Source organism: Mustela nivalis (genome assembly GCF_964662115.1).
Source record: "Mustela nivalis genome assembly, chromosome: 8".
Lineage (NCBI taxonomy): Eukaryota > Metazoa > Chordata > Mammalia > Carnivora > Mustelidae > Mustela > Mustela nivalis.
This window is the reverse complement of record NC_139027.1, coordinates 77,821,153-77,838,103: the sequence shown is the minus strand read 5'-3', so window position 1 is coordinate 77,838,103 and position 16,951 is coordinate 77,821,153. Positions and strand designations below refer to the sequence as shown.

Sequence of the window (16,951 nt, the reverse complement as noted above, 5' to 3'; positions counted from 1 at the left end):
TAAATCTGTGGTCTTTTGTTACACAGCAACAGGAAGCCAACAGAGGGATGCAGGATGTGGGTAGCCATGCCAGGCTGGCTGAAAGGTCTGGATTTTATTATGCAGGCCACAGGGAGGCACTGATTACTTCTGAGCAGAGAAGACACACACTGGAGGAAACTAAGAGTCATCAGTAAAAAGGAAGCCTGGGGTGAGCGTTGGTCAGAGCCCCTCAACGAGCCTTTAGTCAGAGCAGGGCTCCCAGGAGAGGGTCAGGAAGGTTCTAGTGACTAAGTTCTGGGTTGAAACCAGTCAGCTATTCTACCCAATTGATAAAAGGTTGGGGGCGGGGGAAGGGAGCAAAAACCAAGTCAAGAAATTGACACTCATTGAGAAAACCTTAAGGAACTTTAGCGTCCTTGTTGCTAACTATAAATATTTACTCCTCCCAAAATTCCTGACCTCATAGAAGAGCCTGCGTAAATAGCCCCACTCCCTTACTGGAAAATAAGCGTGTGTGTGTGTGTGTGTGTGTGTGTGTGCTGTGTTTTCTTGGAAGGGGGACAGGGCGGCAGTGAGGGACTGGTTGATGTGCAGGAACTTCCTGTTGGATATTGTCTAGCTCCCTCCCCCCTCCCCCCCAGCTCCTCCTCCTCGAATCAGAAACCCAGATACCCCTGAGCAACTCCTCTGATTCTATCTGCTGGAGACAACTAAGCCAAACAAACTCAGGAAGTGGCAAGAGGTTGGGAAGGGGAGGAAGTTCATGGCACAGAAGGAAAAAGTAAAGAGAATGCCCTGAGGTTGAAGGATGAGGGTGGGGAGAGAGAGAAGTGAAGGTTATTCCAAGGTCACTCGGCGCCAAGCCTTTAAAATGTTGTGCTTGGGCTTTCGATCCAAACTGGCACAAACAGTGGGTCAGATCTCCTGAGGCTATTCAAATATTAACATTCACAGTGATAAACAGCCCCCCAAAAGTCCTCTGCAAGCAAATTAGAACAAACAACTAATCTAAAGCGGGTTGCTAAGAGACCGGTTGGGCAGGGGCCAAAGTCAGTTCCAGTGTCTGGAGAATTCTTATTTTTTTTGCTGTCCAGGGAGGCAGGAGAAGGGAAGAGCTACCTGTAGATGACTCCATGTTGGTGGAGGAACATGAGAGCTGACGTGACCTCTGCAGCATAGAACCGGGAACGAGGCTCATCGAATTTTCGGGAGCGCTGAATCTGGAACATGAGGTCGCCACCATTAACATACTCCATGACGAAGAAGAGGCGGTCCTGAGAGGAGAGCAGAAAATGCCAGTTAGGTAATTCCACTGCTGCTGCCCACACAGGCCAGAGAGTGTCTCCTGAGCCCAAACTCAAGGGGGAAGAAGGTGCAGCGATGGCAGAATCCTGATAGCACGCAAGCCAGACAGAAGTCAGAAGACAGATACTCCAGAAAGCACACGGATTAGGGTAGGAGGCGTGATTTTAAATCTCTTTCTCTGTTTTACTTTTAAGAACATCAGTTTAGTTTAGCGGAGGAAGCCCTGAACGGACAGAAAGGAGACCTGGGTCTTTGATTTCTGTGACAACCCTGAAGTGTGTCCTCGGACAAGTCTCTGTCCCTCTGGAGGCTCCAGTTACCTTTATATGTGTGTTAGGTTGGATAATGGCTCTCCACAGGACATCCGTGTCCTAATCCCTTCACGTGCGATTGTTAACCTGAGACAGCAAAAAGGACTTTGCAGGTGTGATTACAACAGGGATCCTGAGAAGAGAAGTTATTCTGGATCACCCAGGTGGGTCCTCAGTGCAATCACAGGTGTCATTACAAGAGAAAGGCAGGGGGGAGATTTGAGAAGCAGGAAGAAGACAACGTGACCACAGAGGCAGCGACTGTGTTGTGGCCACAAGCCAATGAACATGGTGGCTACTGGAAGCTGGAAGAGGCAAGGAGGGACTCTCCCCCAAGGGCCTGCAGAGAGAGCAGGCCCTTGATTTCAGCCCAGTGACACTGGTTCCAGACTTCTGGTCTCTCGAACCATGAGAGAATAGATTCAGATTGTTTGAAGCCCCCAGTTGGCGTTAATGTGTGAAGACAGCCCTGGGAAACGACTTCACGGTCCCACGGGCTTTTGAGGCTGCAAGTGCCCCTTCTGCGGGCCACTCTTCACTCTGGAGGATGTTCCTACTGGGATTCCCATCTTGCCACATTTCCTATGGCTTCTTTCCTCAAGGAGGCCTCCAAATGACCCAACCACACTCCTACGTCATTGAGGAGGGGCCTTCTGTATCCGCACTCCTTGCCAGTGTGTGAAGCAGATGGATGGAAGTTCCCTTTTGCGGTTTCTTGACTACTGTTTCCTAAGCCTGTAAGGTGTAGGGCGCTGTGCTAGACGGGAGGGAAAGACCGTCAAGCCAGCACTGTCCCTGCGGAACTTAGGAGCCAGGACTGGAGATGGGGAGATGGGCAGAATGAAGAAAACAAAACAGGAGCAGAGTGTCTCAAAGATGAAAGGTCAAGAGAAAGTGGGGGGGAGGCTCTCTAAACTGGGGTCCCCGGAGGATTCTGGACAGAGCTGGGGTCTGAGACAACAAGGAGGTGGGGGAGCAGGGGCGGGAACAAATCCCAGGATTTGGGGACAGGGTGAGAATGCCAAGGGCGGGGGTTGAGTGGGCCAGCAGGGGAGGAAGGTTCATGGAGCAAAGGGAAAACAGTGATGCTGGGGAGGCCAGAGAGGGAGCACATTCTCAACACATAGACGGAGTCCAGTGAAGCGGGCAGGAGTTGGTGATCATGAGCCTGCTTCAGTCATGAAGCAGCTGTGACAGCATATTTAATTCATTGTTGACATCGCTTTGAAAGTAAGTCCACTGTTAAGAATTGTTATGAATCAGACTACCTTCTGCCCTAGGCGTCTCCAGATTCATTCAGGCTGTACCAGTACTCACAAAGGGCCTACAGTCTAGGCTTTCTTCCATTTGTCTTCCTTCCCCTTCAAGGCCTGCCCCATTTTCTCCCCAGAGTATGATTCTGGACCTAAAAGTACACAGGCTGCCTTGCTCACCATTCCCTCCCTCACCCATTCCCCACGCAAATCCTCATCACAACACCCGAATGCTCAGGCCGACCCCAGCCCCACGAGACCAGAATTCCTGAGGGTGGGCCTCAGGCCTCGGGGGTGTGCAAAGCTCCCCGTGGGCCTGCCGTGTACAGCCCGGGTTCAGCACCACTCTTCCATCTCGTTCTGCTGAGGTATTTGGTGTTTGAGAGATACATGGACTCTAAGTCACTCAGATTTTCCTTCTTCTGTTTGCAAGGATCCCCTCAGCACACGGGTTCTCAAGCTTGTGCCCTGGAATCACACGAAGACACGAGCACATGGATCCTGCGCCTCACCGTTGAGTTTTCAATTAGGAAAACCTAGGGTGGTGAGTCTGAGAAGCAGCCTCTCCCACACGTTCCCAGTTGACGTCAGACCCCTCGCTGAGAAGAGCGGGGGGGGGGGGGGGGTGGTCCCAGGGCGCTAGGGGCAAGACTTCCCCAGGGCAGGTGCAGCTGCCTCCTGCATAGAGCACTGCCCTGAGCTCCTGAACCACAGCACTAAGGACAAGCACTGGGACGCCCTCCCGTGGGCAGCCACCCGTTGCTTGCGGGTCGAAGCAACGATTTCCTTCGCAGCTTGTGGAAGAATCCAAAGCTTTTGGGAGGAGGAAACCTGTCTTCTCCACACCCCTCTCTGCTCGCTGGCTGCTTTTGATTCCACTGACCCTAGACACACAGCATTTAAGAACAGGGTCTGTGGAGTGACAAGAGCTCCCACCGAAATCTGTCACTTGCCGGCTATGTGAGCTCAGGCACATGACCTGCTCCCTGTGTTCGGTTTGATAGAGGACCTGCCTTACAGATGTCTTACGGGCATGAGCTCAAATGTTAAAGTGCCTGGCTCACAACGGATACTCCCTGAAGGTGGTCTCATCCTGTCATCACCGATGGCAGGAGAACTACCATCACCAAGTCTTCACTTCCTGTCCTTTTAGCACTATTTTCCCATGAGCCCTTCCTCTTCCAAATATCACTTGGCTCCCTTGGCTTTTGGGCTGGTTTCCTACCCATGTCTTGGGCAGGTGGTCTCGCATCTGCTGGTGCAGGCTTCTCTCCCCATCCATCAGGCACCAGAGTCCCTGGGGCCGGCCTCTGGGACCCTCCTCCTTCCCCATTGTATCCTCGCTGAGCGGTCTCCTCCACCTCACAGAGCCTAATGCACCTCGCTGGGCACATGTGACCCACGAACATTAACCTCCACACCAGACTTCCCCTCCAAGCCGCACACTCCTTTATCCAACTGTGTTTCGGACATTTCCCTCTAGATGGTGCAAAAGCAGTCAACCCAACAGGTTTGAAACGGACACAGTAATTGACCGCCCCCCACGCCTGCAGCAAACGGGTCCTCGTCCAGGGTGCCTGCGTACAAGTCAGAGACTGGACAGTGACTGCGAGCACCTTTCTCTCCCTCATCCCTCACCTGCGCCGCCAAGCCCTGCTGCTTCTCCCTTCCATGCTTTTGTACCATTTTGCACCTACTGCATTTGTCTACCTCTTTCTGTCTCTGCCCGCCCAGCTCATAACCACCATTCTGGTCCAAGCGGTTCGCACCTCCTGTCTAGACTCCTATCAAGTGCTTTCTTCCTAATGCCCCTCACACTGCCCACCCCCAGCAAATGACGATCAAATCACAGGCAGTTACCCTGCTGAAATGAAAATCTGAGTGTAACCTATCACCCTCCCTTCTCTCTTTCTACTGATTATTCTTTCAAGGGTTTCCTATTACTCTTGGAATAAAAAGAAAACTCCTAAATATGGCTGATGGCCTCTTATGATCCACCCCACCTACCTTCTTCTGAGTCCCCTCCCTTCCAGCCATCCCTGACTCCCTCTGTCCCAACAGCAAATTCCCTCTTGCCACGAGGCCTTTCCTTGTGCTGTTCCCTCGGCTTGGAATGTTTCCCAGCTCCCTTCCCCTGATTAATCCCTCCTCATCCTGGAGATTCCAGTATAGCCCACATTTTTTCTTTTTTTAAGAAGCTGTCCCCAACTTCTCTGACAAAGTCAAATCTCCCTATTATATGCTATGTTCTCCCCTGTAGCATTCAGAAGGTCTGATTTGTGTAACTGACTCGTGTCTTTCTCCCCCAGCTGTTTCATGAGGGCAGGAAGTGTTCGAAGTTCTGCCCTATTAGTCTGTCAGGGAACTAGCCTGACCCCAAAAGAAAAGCTGCTATAATCCTCTTTAAAAAACAATCATCACGTGGATGGAAGAATGAAAAAAGGATAGGGGGCTGCGTGGGAGAAAGGGAACCAGAGGGAACTCTGATTTCTGCCACCGCAAATTCCTACTGCTGAAGGAGCCAGAGACAAGTCAGCCTGCTACAGAGAGCCTCCTGCCTGGGGAATCTGGAGACGAGCGCCCGTTCTGACCTCTCTGCCTGGATCGGCACCCTGTATTCAGTTACAGCTCTGAACAGTTCTTTTGTTCCATGGGTGTCTTCACTTCCCAGTGAGATGATCCATTCCTTGAGGAACATGGTTTCTTCCCAGCAACCCCCGCCCCCATCCCCACTACCACTAGCAGGGAACTCCCTAACTAAGGAGACACTTGATAAAAATCTGCTCGTCTAACATTCGCTCTGTGTGAGCATCTTGGGGAAGGGGGGGGAGTTCTTGTCGGGTTCATTTCTTACTGGATCTCCAGCAACCAGAGCTGAGCCTGGCGCACAGTGGGTTACCAGTGTGCCCCTGTCCAATGTGTGAGTTCTTGGACATGCACCAGGCGCGAAGCTGTAGTTGCTGGAAATTCAATAGTGAACCAGGGCTGGTTTCCCTGTGTTATTCCTATTGTTAACCTCACTTGGAGTTATTCTAACATTAGCTCATTTTGAACTTCCATTGAAACCTACTTTCTACTCAATATACCTCGGTGTGCACAGCCCCAAAGTAGAATCAACCTTTTTTAAACTGGGGTGTGTGTGTGTGTGTGTGTGTGTGTGTCGGTTTTTCACTCCCCCTCCCTCCATTCAGGGAGTTTGGATCCCTTCTGACCTCCACACCTAACACATCTGAGAAGCATGTTTTGATGCAGAGTGAGAACCTCAAGTCATTCTGGGAAATGCTTAATTACATAAACTGAAATCAAAAGAAAGCTGGCGGAACCAGCAGCTACTCATTAATCCCCTCTTGGCATCAGCAGAAAACAAAACAAAACACAAACCCAACTTCCTGGTAAAGTAAGCAAATATGTTTTCTGAGGTAACCAAAGATTTTAAAAGCCTTATTCCACCTCCTCCTCCCTTAATCTCACCTGAATGTCTAAAAAGTTACGGTCTTGAGCTAGTAAGTAAAATAATGAAATTAGGAAAGGGATTATATGTCATGGTCATTTAGGGTAAGAATAGTGAATCATGACCTACAAGCCGGAAGGGCCACACCATGTATTTGAAATTCCCACTGGGCTCTGTTTTCCCAGAGCGCTAACCTTTCCTGCCTTTGAAGGGAGCACTGTTCCCTTCATCTTTCATCTTTCAAGGTGTGATGGATAGCCAGAGGCTTCCTCTCGGCAGTACGACATGTCCTGCCAATTGGATTTGTTTGGACGCACATTCTCTATCATTTGCTAGCTGTTTATATGTGCAAAGATTCTATCGCTTTTGAGTCCATTTCTCATGAGTGCCCAACAAAAGACTGGACTTGGAACGGTCCACCTCTGATGTGCCAGGGACGGGATGAACCTCTTCTCCAGTGCGTCATCTAAGGGGATCGTGGGTCCTCAATTCACCCTCTGTGACATCTCTTTGCTCCCCTCCGTGTCCACATCATTTAATCTATCAGTTCAACAGGTCTTTCTTTGGTGCCCAGCCCTGGGGTAGGTCCCTGGGGCGGGTCCCTGGGGGTTATGAAAGATGACAGGAGCCATGGCTTTGGTGTCTAAGAAGTAGGAATTGAACATGGGAAGCCACAAAAAAGCAACATAAAATGTTCCAAGGTTAGGGGCGCCTGGGTGGCTCGGTGGGTGAAAGCCTCTGCTTTTGGCTCCTGGGATCGAGCCCCGCATAGGGTTCTCTGCTCAGTGGGGAGCCTGCTTCCCCTTCTCTGTCTCTCTCTGCCTGCCTCTCTGCCTACTTGTGATCTCTGTCTGTCTAATAAATAATAACATCTTAAAAAAAAAAAAAACCGTTCTGAGGTTATGTGCAAAACCCTCCTCTATCGAATCAGATTGTGAAACCTGGGAGTCTGGGTCATTACTTTCTGGGCCGCCAATAGAGAGTAACTGTCTGTCATCCAGGCCGTAGCACTTACTGAAGACCGTGATAGGAAACCATCATGTGAAAACCCTTTCTGTATTTTATTTTCTGTAATAGAACTGGTCCTGGTGGAATTGGCTATTGCTATATACAGATTTGGTGGACACCAATCTGAATTAGGGTCAGGAGGTGGGCAAGAGAGAAGGGAAAGTCCTGGCAAGTTGCAGGACCAGCCCCCAGGGAAGAGGTAAGGGGAAAGGACACTGCGGGATGGGGAGGGTGGGGGTGTGGTGAAAAAAACTTGCTATCTGGAAAACAGCTCATAAATTCTGGATGCAGGTAGGAAGAAGACAGATTGGTGGTGGTGGGGTTGGGGGTCAGGGAGGAGGTGGTTCTAAAAACACACATAGGAAGCAAAGAACCCCAGAAACCTTCTGAGTGGTAAAATGGCATGATTAAAGCTGACCTGAAGCAAAGCTATTCTGGAAGCAGACTTCAAGATGGAGTAGAAGAAGGCAGCCTGAAGTTCTTCCATATCTTCCCTATTTCCACCATCCTCAGCATGTCCTTATCTTCGAACCAACCAGAGGCAACCCTCCCTCCTCTCTATGATGCCTCCTTGATAGAAACAAAGGCAAGATTCAACCACTCTGGGAAACTTAACCAAAACCATTTTATTTCCCCCCAAAGAAAGCAAGCCCTCATCCCAGTAAACATCCTTCCTCTTACTGGAGACTTACCTCTCAGTGAACAGAGAAGGAGAGACTCGTGTGGATAGTAACTGTGTTTAGGGGGATAATTTTCCTATGCGGTAACAAAAATAATTATCAGCCAAATAATGTTGTTTAGAAAAACCATTTTCACACCCGTCAGCCCTTCCTCACATAGGCCTTTCCCTCTTTTCACCTCCCACTGTTCAGAGGCCTCACTCCAGGGCCATGACCTTGTGCTGTTTCCCCAAGTTCAGATTTATCTCAGCCAAATTCCTAAAGCAATAACCAATTCTACCAACACCAATGGTAACAGGGAAAATGCAGAGTGGATTTTCACAGGACTGTGTTTTATGATGATCTCCTAGAAGCCACAGAGGGAAGAGTCCACCTTACTTTGGGAAAGAGGGTAGATGCTCATTTTCATGTGGGAAAGCCTTAACCTAATCAGCACTGGCCAAAACAGTAAAAATCCCGCAACAGTGTCTGCTGGTTAGGAAGGTCTGAACATCATTTGTGTATATCTGGTATTTGTTTCCGGTTGCTTAAAACTATGATTATTTGACATACACAAGATGCCCCAGGTTTAAAGGGAACTAGAGCAGTAGCAAACTGACTCATCCAATACAGCTCGAATAAACACTTCCTGCCTCTGATCAGAGCTGCACTCTGCTCAGAGAACTTCGAGTTTCTGCCAACCTGCCCCACACACTGTCATCTGTGTGAAAGCTAGGGTGAGGGGAAGAGTTCGTCTTCAGCACATCAGAGAATACTTTCTTTTTATAGGGTCCTCAGCCTCTTCCGAGAAAGAAAGCTCTTTGACATGACCTGACAGTGTGCAAGGAACAGCCCCCAAATAGGTTACGTGTCAATGATGTTACTGCGGGACTGACCTCCTGCCCCGAACAAGGGCAGTGTCTCAAGCCAAGTGGGAGTAACAGCTTATCATTAGTTCTCATTTTGAAAATGACAGAATCAAGAGGGTTTTGATGGGGAACACGGCCAGTGAAAAGGACAGTGATGTGGCGAGCCTGAGGCTCTTTCAGTCCATCACATCCTCAGAGGGTCAATGTTCGTACCTCAGCGTCACTTCACAGTACCTTTCTCCTGGTTTCTCCCAGCAGCTGCTTTCTCCATCAAGTGCCCTCTTGGGGTGTGGCATTGGGCTGTCATCCTCTGTCCCCGGCTGGTGACCTGGGCTCCAGGAGAGCAGCAGGCATCAGGGACCTTGACCCCACTCACTCATCTGCCTGGTTTAGCAGCCTGGTCACCCAACAGAGGTTCCAGGCTCTTCACGGTGCTCATTGCCCACCCAGAATCTGGTCAAGATGGCGACACAGGCCAAATCTGTCTTTGATGATACCAAGAGATAATCTAAATCAGATTACATCACCTCCTCATTGGAGCCTACTGTCACCAGTAGTCAGCTGCTTGAAGCCAATGTTAAGGACCTATGGAATGTTCCTTCTAAGTGTTTTCAAGCATAGGAATAAAAGTATTCTTATCCTAATTCCATTTCCCCAACCCAGCCAAGGCCCACATCATAACCTTGTTCTTTACCAGTTTTCTTACCCTGAGCTCCGGCTGGTCCTCCCAATCTAGTGCGTTAATTGCATCAAATTCTGTTCCCCACACATAAGCCCTCCTGTGTCTCCAATAGGTTGTAAGTGCCAACAGCTGGGGCTCAGGACATTCCCTTCTTGTATATCCCCCTCCTGTCTAGGCTTGGTGCATATGCAGCTCAGTAAGAAGAACGGAGTCTCTCCATGTGCAGCTCAGATGTGAGACGGAGCCCATACAGGACTGAAACAGCCCAGGTAGCTGCTGCTCTGATTCCAGAAACTGAGCTGCCATCTTACTTCCTGTGCCCAGCACAAAAAGAAGTACCTACAGAGGTCATATTGGAGGTCTGATTTCCAGGAGGCTCACGCACCTACTACCACTGTAAATAAAAGCCTATGGTTCTGGGTGAGGTCAACCCTTGAGCCTGTTAATGCTGTTGCTATTATGTTTTTGTTTCTTCGCTTCCTTAAGTCTATTTAGCCAGGAATCCTGCTCACCAATCGGAGGATTAGAATGTACCCCCATTAGTGGGCAAAGGACCAAGCCCACTCGGCAAAAAGCAATCAAGGAAACTTTCTTCAAACGTGTGTGTATAAAACGACTGGCCAGTTGACTGAATTGTTCACTTTACAACCAGCTATCAACATTGCTGTAGTCCCTCTTTTCTTACCTTTCATTTCTCCCCAAAGATTATGTAAAGTTCTTGTAACAGTTTTAAAGATAAGCAAATACCAGGTAGCTGACTCTGAGTGGAAAAGGGATGTCATTATTTCCCTTGGATTGTGGGAAAAATACATAACTTGCTTAGCGGGAAATTCAGATTGATCACACCAAATGTGACAAAAGAAAGTCCAACTCCCCCCCCCAAAACACCTCCTGGCTAGGGGGTACAGGTCTGAGCAGATCTCAGGTAAAAGGATCCTAGAACGTAAATTCCTGAACCAATGGTCTCCAGCCTTCCTTCATCCTGGCACTCTCACGGGCAGAGCGTGCTCTCATGACAAACCACGGCTTTCCACCACAGGAGGCATCTCCTGGAGTGACTAAGGCTGTGTCTCCTGCCCCCTGGCTGTACCCCTGCCATACTTAACACCAGCTGGGCTCATCCACACCGTTCCAGTCATTCCACGAGAAAGCACTTACTGTGTCGCTGATACTGGGCTATGATGTGTTCTTTGCAACTGTGAGGGCCCTACGACATTAAATCAAGGGCCTGAAGTTCCCACCTGGGGCTACATCACTGTACTTCTGTCTTTTCCTTTCTATCAATCCCACTTGGCTTTTGACTTTGAGTCCCACGGTCCTGTTGGTGGATTCACACGCATGGCTGCCTTGAACCGAATCGGCCACTCCAGGACGGCAAGGAAGCGTGGTTGACATCTCCACGGTGCTAAATCCCCTTTCATGTCCTGACTCCTTCAATAAAGCCGAAATGAAAATGTGCTAATCTGGGGGAAACTGGCAACTTGGAAATAATACACTAACGTGCGCACACAACTCAATCCTGCGGATTCTGAACACTCAACCGCGTTGTTTTAAATCCTAAGTGGCACGGCTGGTGGCTGCAGGCAGCCTAAGGAGGATTTCCATACCACTTCACTAATACTTTCATTTGATGGCAGGTAGAGCGTGAAAGGAGGGTTTTTGATGATTACGTTCTTTGATCCCCGTACTTCTGTGCAGGTTCGCTCAGAATGCCAGGCAGTGTGGTGAGATAGACTGATCGATATTTGGTGTAATAGCACAGGTTCCTCTCCAAGGAACTGTTTAAGCCTGCCCGTGCTATGGCAAGAAGGCGCTAAATCCCGGCAGGTGTTGTTTCTGAAACCTAGGGGCACGGACTCCAACCAGCACCACTGAGTCTGCATGAAACAGGCACGGGTGCTCAAAAAGCAGAACACAAACAGCCTGTGTTTAATCTGTTCCTAAACGTTTCGTTCTTAATGACCTGGAAAGGTGGCGGCACAGGCCAAGCCAGGGGAGAATTTCAGGATGAGTTGCAGCTCTCACACGGGCTGAGGGCCAACAATTTTAATTTGGATAGGACGCTGGTTTCTTTCAAACAGAGAAATCCATTACCTGAACAGATTCAAAAAAATGACTCGGGAGCTTGAGAACCTTGAATGAAATGCGGCATGACTTGACCACAGTCAAGGTCTTTCTGTCAATACTTGGTCAGTGGGTTACTTTTTAAATTTATTTTTATTTTTAATTTTTGACATTCTGGTAGCTTTTTCTGCCCACACCCTCACTTGCATGGTATAACAGTCCTAGCTCCGCCTCTGGACCCAGACTGCCCATGTTCAAATTGTAGCTCAGCTGCTTCCTGGCTGTGTGAACTTAGACAAACACAGGCATTGGCTTCCCCAGCTAGCGAATCTAGATTCGAAAGTAGCTACTTGACAGAAAATTAAAATAGCTTATCCTTACGGCAGGTGGTTGGTCTAGGGAAAAAAAAAAAACCTGTTAAGGAAAATATCTGTTCTAATTTTTCAACCACAGGCCTCCTTTCGTTTGGTGGCTGCATGTGGCTCAGTGATGGACACAGTTCCAATCAGTTCATCGTACTGTGTTTTAAACTATAAAGCCCCATATAGGTATTTGCTATTGCTGTGGATTTAAGTCACTTTTTGCAAAGCACACACATTACAATAAAACCCCAACTTATAGAAATATACCATAGATGCGCACCACATCACTACCCAGACGAGACCTACCCTCAGCCTTCAGAAACCACTTCAAAGAGGAGTTCTGTGACTTCGGCTCCCACGGTTCCATGCCTGGCAATCTGGAGCGGTTTCATCGCACACGTGGCGATGGGCAGGTGAGTGAGAATGATAAGTGAGAACACTCAGGAGGCATACCTGTGGAAGACCACTGCCCCGAGGCCCTGGTGTGCTGGCTCCCTGGACAACGTGCCACTTCCCTACTCCAGAGCCCTCAGACGGTCTCCACAGACTTTTGAAACAAAGTCCATACTCTCGATTGGGGGTGCTTTTCAAACTTTAGCCCACAGAGGAAGCAAAGGGACACCTTTTTAAAAAACAGATTCCTGGAATGCATACCCCCAAATTCTGAGTCTGTGGGTGCGGGTTGGGACCCGAGAGTCTGCGTTTCTAGCAGGCCCCCCTGCTAGTCTAGGGTTTGCGCTCCGAGGACTTCGTGGTAGACCTTCCCCGTCTGGTTGTAATCTAAATTTCAATCTTTCTTGCTGCCTCCTACTGGAGCTGCTTTCTCTTCATCTCACAACCAGTCCTTGCTCTCAGTACTCCTGAACCGTCCAGGCAACTCTGCTTCCCACACCTCCTCTCCACGTGCCAGACACTTCCTGCTCTCCTTCCCCTTGGCGACGCCTTTTCCAATGAAGGCAGCAATTCGAGAACTCTTGGGTCTGGTGAACTCATGGCAGTCTTTAAACCTCCTAAGGGATGATTAATCACATCCTGCATGTTATAACTTCTATCACTGGTATATTCTGTTAGTGCAGAAAGGGTTATTTAACTCAGTTTTCTTCTTCTAGCCTACTTCTTCAGTTGCACTTTTTCAGTCCACGAGAGCAGGACTTATCCCTTGCCTATAACAGTCAATCAGTAAATCATGACAGATTAATTAGACTTATCAGTCAATGCATTAGTATCATTTTGGTTCTGCTCAGCTAAGATGATCTGAATTACTAGGTGGGTGAGCACCATGATTCCAGACAACCCAATTCAACCTTGCTTTATGGTCTTGGTTTGCAGAGTGGCTCCCAAGGCCTCTTTCTGAATCCTTCACTGGACCTAGAAGAGTGGGTATGCTTATATTAGACGGCTGATCACGGAGGAGGCTCACCCAAATAGATTACTTCTCTTCATGCTGTACAGACCAGCTAAAGTTCACACACGTTCATGACCCTTCTTTCAGGAATTCCACAGGGGAGATCTGCCCACCAATGATGTCAAGTGCAGGCAAACCACCAGAGTCTCTTATGAACAATGAAAACAAAAGACTTTTTAATTGCCTTCTGACTAATTCCTTACTTAGTGAAATAATCTGTGAACTGGTAAGGAAACACAGCTTCCAACCACAGTATTATGTAAAAAATGTGCATTCTCTTGCAATACCGACCTACAAACAATCCAATGCCAGGAAACGCTAAATAAATGCCTGGAAAAGAGGTGTATTTCCAGATTCACATGACTTTTACTGTTGTTCTACTCTACGTCAGATTCTTGGTTTCCCCCCTCAGAGGAAAACTGACTATCTTGAAGTGTGCCGGCTTCATAAGGATGGGCTCTCCCGCATCTCGGAGTCTTTGGGCTCTCTGCCCAGCTAACTCTACATTCGGTACCTTGATTTCACAAATGCCCACCCATTTTCGGCAGATATTTTCTGTGCATTTACCAAAACACAAGGCAGTGTGCCTCCGAAACACTCACTGCTCATTCTCCATCTCTGTTCTCGGAGACCTCCAAGACGCGTCTACCCTTGAACGTGTACTTGGTGTTTCGTCTTGTAGCGTGTGGGCCAGGTCTCTCTCTGCAGAGCCGCTGAATGTGCAGCGGAGATGAGCAAGACCGCAAGAGGGCACAGAGCTCCCTGCCCTCTTGCCTCCACCTCACAGGTACCTCTCAGAGGCCACCTCAGGCTGGTCCTCAGGGTTCTAGACCACATGTTTCAATACCATTCTTTTCCATGAGACCGAACTGTTTGAACCAAATTATCGTGATGGACAAGGCCTTGTTATATGGTATGCCCCATCCATTTGGCATTTGTTCCAATATGATATTGTAGCATCCTGAACAGGAATACAATGAAATTTTATCTGTAAAAAGAAATGCCTTGTTTGGCCGGCTAATGGCCAATTCAAAAGCATAAAAAACATGTAACTCAAGAACACAAACTGTTAAGTACTTCCACAGCCCCGATTTATTTAGCAACTGTGCTAATGAAAATTACCCTAATCTTTTTATCTCAGAAGGTTCTGAGGAACCTCTCCTTGGCACCAAGGTGTTAGCAGTTCTAATTCCTATCCAAGCACGCAATATAATGTCATTTTTCTGAACAAATTCCATGTAATACAGATTTACCACCAATTCTAATTGCCCAAATTGGTTTTCTTTCGCTGTGTATCTCTGTTTGGATAAGATAAAACTCTGCCAACTTGGTTACAGCAGAGGCACCGAAGGAAGAATAACCAGCAGGAACTCCCACCAACCCTGAGAGCTAGTTCTTCTCCTCCAGGCTGTGAAGCCCTGGGCAGAGTTCCCATGTACCCACAACTCAGGGTCAGCCAGTGACAACAGCTGCCTGTAGCCTAAAAAACTTCCACCCCTGCTCTGATCATCCAAATGGAAAATTTATGAGACACAGGCAGAACAGTTCACAGACAATGCCCTGAGCCCTAGAAATCACTTATTTTCATAGTTTATCTGAACACAATACACTGAGTAATCGAAAGCTGTTCAATGAATACAGGTGTAGTATTTCTAGTTAGAGTAGGTGGTCTTTTGCCCCTTTCCCCCAGATACTGGAAAATCAAGAGAGAAGCGACAGCCTTAGCCAATTCAACCTCTGCTTATCTACTTCCATTCATAAGTTTTTTTGGGAAAAGGAAGGGAAGAAGATCAAGATGGATATAAAGGTAGGTGACTCTTACTACCGCAGTATTTTCTTTGGGGTTACTGTAGCCAAGCCCGTTCTCAAATGGGTAGTATTCAGGCAGAGACAAAGGGGAAACAACACAACACAGGAAAGGGAGTTTATAGATGCCTCCCCCTTGCTTGATCTTGTACAGGGCTAGCTCATCTCCCCATGAGTCCCTGAGGCCCCTTACCACTTCCATGTCCTTCCTCTAGGACCCGGCCTGCTACTCCTCTAGTCACTCAAGGGGAATGCCAAGGTTAAAATGGTGGCTGAGCTCTCTGCATGCGGCCCTTCGGAATGTGTGTGAAACAGCAATTTCTGGAGGGCTGCTGGGGGGTCTTTGCAAAAGGGTTGGAGCCAGGGAAGGGATCAATACAGTCTCAGAAGAGACAGTTATGGCAAATTCGGGAGCGGCATTCCAGCAGCCCCATGTGCATAAGGCAAGGGGCCCTTGGCTTCCAAGGAGAGAATGCCATCAGCTACAGCATGTGGCGACTGGCCCCTTCTGCTTTCTCAACTTGTGCAAACACCTTCCTGGAATCAGCAGCATGACTCAAAGCACCTGTGATCATGTATGGTTTAGAAATATAATAAAGGTATTTCAGGGTAATTTTCCAATTGGAAAATATTTAAATGTTCTTTTTTTGAGTATGCTTCTGCCCTTTTAGTGACATAAGATCTTGATCATTATGATAAAGCAAAGACCTGTCAGAAGTGTCTCGATTCTAGAATCGGAAGGTAAAAGGGAGTCTGCTAAAATCTGAAAAGTAATTTCTCCAAACTTAGTTATGACAGATCTTCTCTGAACTGAGGTCTTCACACACAAATAATCTTCAGCTCTCCAGATGAGAAGAACAATACATCATTTCCCCCAGAGGGTTGTGTCCTCTTGCTGACGGTGACGCTTCACTGGACAGACAGTAAGATGGAAGGTCTACTGGTGGAATCAGAGAAAAGTCTTCGCAAGGAGCGGCGCCGGCATTCACGTGTTGGAGGAGAAACTATTTCAGGAGTATGCTAGCAACTATGACAAACCCCAAACACTGTTTTTCCTTGACATTCAGGGAAGCGTTGCTTTGTTCATTCACAGATACGTGTCCCGCCCCCTGGATGCTAGACGCAGAGCATTCTTCCCAGGAGCAGGTCTTGGGCAGTTGTTGTCCCCTATTCTCTTCCCTCAAGAGTAGGCTTTTCAGTTTGAATAAGCCAAGAATTATATCAATCCCCCGACTCCTTTACCTGCCTTTATAAATAAAAGAAGCCTGGAGAATTATTATCCTCTCCTTTAGATCCTAACTCTGAAGGCTGGAACAACTTGAGCAGAATATTCTGAAGGGTTAAAAACATGCAAGGGTCAAATAACTTGAGTCTGGTCTTGCCAGTTAGAAAGTCAACACTTTCTCCTCTGTACTCTGGCTAGAAATGAAAAGCAACATCTGTAGAAGGCTTAAACTCACTGTCATCAACAATAGCCCCCCTCCCCTTTCCCACCCCCTCAATCCCATGCAAAGGAACATAAATTCCTCAAGCCAGGGACTTCCACAAGCATAGAGAGACGCGTGAGCATAAAGTAGCAAAACCCTGTAATAAATACTAAGGAGCCCAAAGAGAGAGGATCCCAACCCCCGCCACCACCACCGCAGGTCCCCCAACTCACAGGACAACAGACCCAATTCTTCTTTCTATCTAATCTAGAAGAGAGATAGCATTCAGTCAGACTTTGCTGCTGGGGCAGGCTGCTGATGGTAATCTAAATCCCTGGGGCTACAGTTGAAGCCTTTGTGGCCAAAA

General features: G+C 48.1%; 1 protein-coding gene and 1 long non-coding RNA gene across 8 annotated transcripts in view; one reads left to right on the top strand and one right to left on the bottom strand.

Moving 5' to 3' along the window:
• The window catches only part of PRKCE (protein kinase C epsilon), a 516,689-nt gene that overhangs the window by 81,074 nt on the left and 418,664 nt on the right, over window positions 1-16,951 (bottom strand). For all 7 annotated transcript variants that reach the window (XM_082746981.1, XM_082746980.1, XM_082746978.1 and 4 more), the window contains one exon: window positions 1,102-1,256. In XM_082746981.1, coding sequence (XP_082603107.1) covers window positions 1,102-1,256 — 155 coding nt within the window. The remainder of the gene's footprint in view (window positions 1-1,101; window positions 1,257-16,951) is intronic.
• LOC309872610 lies at window positions 1,106-9,966 on the top strand. The gene is made up of 3 exons (XR_014316003.1): window positions 1,106-1,436; window positions 3,285-3,395; window positions 9,696-9,966. It is a non-coding gene; the product is annotated as an uncharacterized lncRNA (long non-coding RNA).